The 7,378-nt window shown below is 35.6% G+C and overlaps 1 protein-coding gene across 1 annotated transcript; it reads right to left on the bottom strand.

Moving 5' to 3' along the window:
- Positions 1–406: 406 nt before the first annotated feature.
- On the bottom strand, positions 407–7,144 carry LOC129770393 (IDLSRF-like peptide). Its single transcript, XM_055773212.1, has 4 exons — positions 6,712–7,144; positions 5,207–5,335; positions 4,941–5,139; positions 407–1,653 (listed from the first exon to the last, which is right to left on the bottom strand). The coding sequence occupies exons 1-4, from the start codon at positions 6,830–6,832 to the stop codon at positions 1,506–1,508; spliced, it is 597 nt and encodes a 198-aa protein (XP_055629187.1). The 5' UTR covers positions 6,833–7,144; the 3' UTR covers positions 407–1,505.
- Between the last annotated feature and the right edge of the window lie 234 nt (positions 7,145–7,378).

Raw genomic sequence — 7,378 nt, 5'->3', positions numbered from 1 at the left:
TCCAATGTGTAAATTAACTGTCGTCCACAGCGACGCTCCGTCCGCAAAGGGTTAAATGCCAAATATCTTACTGTTGATTCTTTGGATTGCGTAATATTTTACGCAATTCTTGTATCTGGGGATCCAAAGAATCAACAGTAAATAAATAATCATCATGGATTATAATCCATGGTTGCTCCATTCAGGATAAGTATTGACTTATATCGGAATCTCTTTCCATAGCTAGAATTGTATAACCTGCATATTTGTCGGTAACTTGTTTGATTGTTTAAAACACCAAGAAAATATCAGTAAATTTTTGTATAAGAAAATTGTGTTACTGTTGTTTGTTACATATATTTATATATCCATCATTATAATAATATTTTATTCATAAGTGAAAAGTGTAGGGGTTCCTCATAAGATATTGGATTGTATCGCTCGCCATTTATTTTTATGTCAGACAACATGGAATGATGCTCCATATTTTAACAGTTTCACTCATCTGTGAAGTTTTAATCGTTCGTATAAAAACTAACGGCCATGCTTTGTGTATCTTTCATAAATATAATCATTTGATTTACCGACTAGATTGATATGTATTATTTTCATTCACACTTTTAATGAATGGAGGTACTGTCTTCCGTCAAGGATAAGCAAATCTTTAGACCAATTCATTCCGAACATGCAAAATATATTAATTTTGTTTACACTGTGTGTAGAATATAAATATGAAATTGCAATTCAAGTTGTAAGCAATAATTCTCACTGTGTTACCATGTAATCGACTCATATCAAAAGAAAACTCGTTGTACGACAATTTGTTAATATGCAATGGGCAGCTTTCTAATGCGTGAATTTATTAATCATGTAGGACAGCTGCGTTGATTGTTTCGTACGAAAACTACGTCATGAGATAATAATTAAATCCAGAACTCAAATCGCGCCAATATTACTACGCTTCGAACAAAATTGCAATAAACAACGTAGACTTCCACGACGGAGTTCATTATCATTTTGAATCGATTGTATAATTCTATTAAATTACATCACAAAAAAAATTAAAACATATTTTTTGCAATAGGAATGAATCGTAAATTATATACAGTTCATGTTGGAAAACGAATTAGAAATGTTATGATGTAACCCGAATAATCATTCCTGTCGGAATGGGGAATAGAACTAAATACGCGACATTCGCTTTATAAGATTCAGGATATGATTAACTTAATTATCGAAACCGATGATGTGGAGTATCGCAGCAGAACATATTTAAAGCATATTCGCATTACTTACTATGTATAGGTATTACAATTGATATGTGATTGTGATTGCAAAGGCATAGTAGTGGTTTCGAATGTATAAATGTGTCAGTCGTTCATTCTCAACCACATCACTGGCTTTACCTGGATTGATTTTTTTTTGTTCTAATAATTGTAATTTTCGTTTGGGAAACCTAAATAAGAATAAAATTGTGGTTGGAGGGGGACTGAGTAGTAGAAAGGTGAATAAAGCTCCGGCGCTACTCAATCGAGAAATCCTGTGTTGACCAATTTCTCAAGGAAAAACTTAACGTCTCCTAATTCAGAATCCTTTATGCCTATTGATTTCAGCATTCCCAGATCACCATTTTCGACAGCCATGAAAACGGATCTTAAGTGCTCCAGGTCAGACCTATAGGAATAAATTATATATCTTTTCATTATTTTTTTTCAATGATTATCGATCGAGCGAACAAGTTAAATATGCTTTCTGATTATTATTATGATCGTGTAATATTTCTGACCAGTGCTAATTTGGTTTTGAACAAGATAAACTCTCCACACACAGTTTCGCCGCATTGAAATCACGTTTACTATATCAGGTCCGGGCGGTTTGCATTTGATTTCCGCATTCGTGAACGAAAGAGCTTTCCCGCAAACGATCCCGCGCCCGCATCGCATTTACTATGTCCTCGGCCTGAGAGTTGTTTGAAAAATCCGTGCAAAAATTTGTCCACGTCGTCCAACGCAGCTCTGGTTTTCTGATTCTTCCCGAATAGTAGGATTTGTTCAAGTCTGAAAAATAGTCCTGCGGATTCCTATGAAACAGCTGCAAACCGTCCTTGCAACACTTCAAACAACTGCGTTATTGGTCACGCGAGAGCATTCACGTCACCTCAAAAAAAGCGTCTAAATCGAACACTTGTGCTTATATGGCAACTCCGAAAATTTTAAACTCCTTATCTTCTTATTCTTGATTGGCACTAACGTTCCTAGAGGAACTTCGCCGTCCCAACGTAGTATTACTTGCGGCATTTTTATTAGCACTTAGTTGATATTTCTATGCTGAATAACACGCCTTGAATGCATTCCGAGTGGCGAGCTTTAGAATACACTTGACCACAGTGCAAGGAGGAAATATCTTTCACGAAAAATTCCCCCGACCAGAACGGGAATCGAACCTGAACCCCCAGCATGTTAGGTGTGACTCTAACAATTCGGCCACGGAAGAAACTCCTTATAAACTGTTCTAATTGAAGGTGTAGAGAAACCATAATGTTTATGAAGTTTCGCTTCAGTTTTCTGATGCGTTTAGCCTTCCACAAAGTAATAGTTTAATCAACACACAAAAAAAATTTTTTTGTTCATTTTTTGAATATGACTCGTCTTTTTTTTCCAAAATATATATTTTTATCAAGGCCCATATGGCGTTAACCTCACGGGGCCGGGAGTCCAATACTTTGACAATTTAACTCGTCGACTTAACAGTCGTTAACAATCGACTCGTCTTTTGATTCAAACGAATGCCAAACACAATGCAACAAACCGATCTGGCTGAAACTCGCTTTGTACTATTCCAAAGGATGCCACTAGCTAAACATAATCCCGATGCGCGCCAGTGTCATCTCTCTGACTTTGCACGAACTTTTCAAAAGATCCTCGTATAATACAATGTGCGAATGTTCAACCTATTAACCTTTTGCGGTCGTTTGTCTGCTTTCAGTCAGCACAGCGAGGAATCATCATCTTCTTCTTCTTCAATGGCACTAACGTTCCTAGAGGAACTTCGCCGTCTCAACGTAGTATTACTTGTGTCATTTTTTTTTATTAGTACTTAGTTGAGATTTCTATGCCAAATAACACAACACGCCTTGAATGCATTCTGAGTGGCAAGCTCTAGAATACGCGTGATCACAGTGCAAGTCGAAGGAAATTTCTTTTGACGAAAAATTCCCCCGACCAGAACGGAAATCGAACCCGAACACCCGGCATGTTAGTTATGACGCTAACCACTCGGCCAAGGGAGCACAAGCGAGGAATCATACTAAATACTTTATTCAACGATGTAATAGTTTACATTTTTCCTACGAGATTTTAATGTTTTAATGTTAATGTGAACTTTTCCACGAATGTATACGAAGTTTTTATGAATAAATGGTAGGGGTACTCGATATAAAAAAATATTAAGGTAAATGATTTTGGTTTGTCCAGTCGAAAATATGATCATGGTTTGTCCACTTTTTTGAATGCTCTAATTCGGCACACCTTTGTCAAATCAGGTATTCGAATGTTTCAAAACATATAGATAAAATTGTCTTTTTTCTGATTTACAGTAGTTTTATAGTATTTTTTTACGGAACCACATGTTTTAAAGGATTATGAAATACACCATCTATTGGTGTCAATACGCCCCTCATTCGAGCTAACTTTTAATCGATCACCAGATGATTATTTTGCACGTATCCAGAACTTTTTTCTGGATTATAACACTTACAAATATTGTAAACATCATGCTTGCACACCATTTGTATCAGATTTACATAGCTAAACCGGTAAATCAACGCATTTTGTTGAACTCAATTCTGATCATGAGTTGTCCAATTCAATAATGTTCTTTTGTCCACATGATTTCTATGGCAACCGCTTGGCGCGCTGCAGTTTGTTTATTGTGTCCTTCGAGTATAGCAGAAATTAAGTTTCTCTGTGTTGTGCGTGTTGAGGTGAACACTTTTAAAATGCCCGAGAAAATACAATATTCTGAAGAAAGCCTAAATTATGAATGGATCAATATGATGACAGTAAATTCAAGCAATGATAAATGCAACATCTATTTGAGAATTCGAATGTTTTCATTCAAAAATGTTGATTTCTAATGCCGGACAAACCATGATAAATTTTTGGACAAACCATGATCAGAGGTGGTCAAACCATGATCATAATTCCTCTTTGAGGAAAATCGTTAAAAAGCAAAAAAAATGAATAATTTCAAATTTTAGTATTAGCAATAAGAGACTTGGCGCTTTTCAACAAACCCAAACTCGTATCAATTATATGTGATTTTCATGAAGAAAAATCGATTTGCATTTACTAGTTGCGTAAAAACACCCCAAATCGGACAAACCAAGATCATTTACCCTATTAGCTTGGAAAGAAAAGACGATATTTTTGAAGGGAAATTAATTCCGACCGCAAAGGGTTAATATTATTGGAGAACCACTAGGTAGCACTTCCAGAATTTTCTGCGGAGATGACCGAGAATGTAATATCCACGTCACTGTTTGTAGTCCTATGTTAACAGTAAGCTGAACTGTAGTGTACACGACACCTTCAGCAATAACACGGAATCATGCTTTTAAGCACCGAAATGGACAATGAATTATTATAAAGTTTTTGGCGAGCGCAGAGATGAAATCTTAGATTTTTTAAGACATCTACGAGCCAAACTTGGTCCGGTGTGCACAGTTGTCTGAAACCTCAAGTTTCAACCTTTCATCGTATCGTTCATCGTAGAAATCTTAAATATAGAATCAATATTGTTTCAATCAGTTTTCCATTAGGTCGAAATTAGAGCAGTCTTAGATGGTTTATAGTGCGGATCACTATGAGTTAGTAAACGGTTATAAAAAAAAGTTATGTGGAAAAATTATTCTCGATAACCGTTGTTATCTTTGTCAGTCAGTCAATTCATGATTTACGTACCTCATCAAATGTAATGCCGCTCCAAAATCTTCTATAGTTTGTGATTCACTCAGCGCTATAGCAACCTTTTCTACACCACCAAGAGGAGCTAAAGCATCGCGTGCTTTACTGCCGAATAACTTTTCGAGGTAGTTTGGTCCATGAGAAGCGAGTAAACTTTGGAGAAATGATGCAGTTTCTTCTACTGGTGGTCTCTTAGCTAATGCCAGGCAAATGCAGTAGTGAAAGATTAATACTAATCAGACGACAACACTGAATATATTTACCTGCAGTACATAATCTCATATCCTCGTCATATCCATCTGAACAGTCTGGAGCTCCATCACAAAGATACTGAATAGAAATACAGTTCCCATCACCAGGGCATTTGAATGGTTCGTAAGGATGACACGCCTCTTTGAAATGGTAGAAGAATAAAATGTAAAAAAGAACATCAATTTCCATCAATTCCCATTCCCGCATATAATTAAGGGGCTCAGAATAAAAGGGATGTAAGTGACTTGATCGATTCTCACTTCATCAACTTTTTATTTAATTAATAACTCTGTTGCAAAAACGTTCCAGTTTGAGTTTACTATAGAAACTGACAGATGAGGCTCTGATCTATCTTCTTCTTCTTCTTCTTCTTTTTCTTCGTCTTCTTCATCTTCTTCCTCCTAGAGAAATTTCGTCTCAACGTAGTATTACTTGCGTTATCTTTTTTTAAGTATTTAGATGAGATTTTTATGTCCAATAACACGCCTTGAATGAATTATCAAGAATACGCGTGATCTCAGTGCAAGTAATTTCTTCGCGTATATCCCCCGCCAGAACGGGAATCGAACACGAACCCGGCATGAAAATATGTGACACTAACTCGGCCACGGAAGCACTTTTTGCACTCATACACGCAATCACAATCACATTTTGCAATCACATACATATTTTCAAACATACCACTCAGATGATATCCTTACTAGACCCTTACTAGATGTAACTTTTATTTACAAGTTAAATGCTTCGTCGGTCCTAAAGGATCAACATTGATCATTCCGCCTACCCCGCGACTATTTATTTTAGCCGGTATTGGATTTTTCGTTCACTGGGATTGATAGGAAGAAATTGCGAAAATAAATGTAGCAATTACAATGTGATTTATTGAACCTTTATAAACAAAAATGTATAGCTTTTGCATCAAATCATTTATCATCAAACCTGAAACAATTACTCCGTACGTATCGCTCAGCCCACATGATTTGATTTTTGTCAGCGAAAACGATTAAATAAATGAACCGAATTGTTACTGAATCCTACATCGTAGTAAGAGATCCCTTCCGGACCGAATGATTCTTCCGCCAAAGCTTGTTTATGACATCGGAATATCAACCGAGCAGTAATTTTAAGAATGCAAGCAATACTTCGTGAAGAAAAATGTAGTGAAAATTTTACATTGAAGGTCACAGGATTACACAATCAGTTTAACAAATTTTTTTGTTAAAAAAATGCATAGTTGAGAACACCACTATAAGTTCCTGGTGCAATCGAGAGTTAGAATTCGAAGAAAATAATTTAATCTGTAAAGATTTTTCAATGTTACGGACAAAAGTTATGTTGATTTTTCATTTGCCTGTCGTTTTACATACTCTCTTTTTTGTGTGACTCCAATACCTGTTACGTTCGTTAATAATTACAAGGTTAGATATTGTCTGTCGAAATTGTGTATATCTGAGAAATCATGATTCATTCGAACTCATCTGCACGTTACATTTTCGTCCATTCACTTTTAACTCACCACTCCTTTTTGATATCCCAGGAAGATGGCCATATAGACGACTAAGATCGATTCCGAGCACAGTGATGGGCAATGATACAAACAGTATATTTCGAACAGCAAACCAATATGTCTTCGACATTTTGAAAATATTTAAAGCACTTAGATACTCTTTTTGTGTATTAGTTGTAAAAGGAAACCAAACCCAAATATCAAAAACCAGGAATGGAACACAGACCAAATATAAAACTCCTAAACTTGTAGCAAGAAGAAGTAAACTCAAGTTATTATCTAATTTACACTCATTAAAGCTAATTGTTGAAACAATGAATCATTGATTTTATTTTATAACAAATTACAACTTTTTGCTATGAAATTGTGATAAAAATGAAATTTCCACAGACGTACATTTAACTCTCCTGGCTAGAATTAATGTACTGCTTCGTTTTTATGTGAAAGATTTCCTTTTTATTTGGTCCCAGGCATGATTGCGCAGACGCTGACATTTCTTGGGAACGGGATGAAAATTCTGCATAAAAGTTGCATTTGTATTGTTGCACTAGGTTTAGAAATTTACATGGTGTAATAATACAAAAGAAAATTTTTTGCAGAATTTCCAATTAAGGGAGACCTCGATCTGGAAAATCAAATAATTTGATTTTTTTTTTATTTTTACATTTTCGGCTAG

Source organism: Toxorhynchites rutilus, chromosome 2, assembly GCF_029784135.1.
Source record: "Toxorhynchites rutilus septentrionalis strain SRP chromosome 2, ASM2978413v1, whole genome shotgun sequence".
Taxonomy (NCBI): Eukaryota; Metazoa; Arthropoda; class Insecta; order Diptera; family Culicidae; genus Toxorhynchites; species Toxorhynchites rutilus.
Note: the sequence above shows the minus strand (reverse complement) of the source record. Positions and strands in the feature narration are given on the sequence as shown.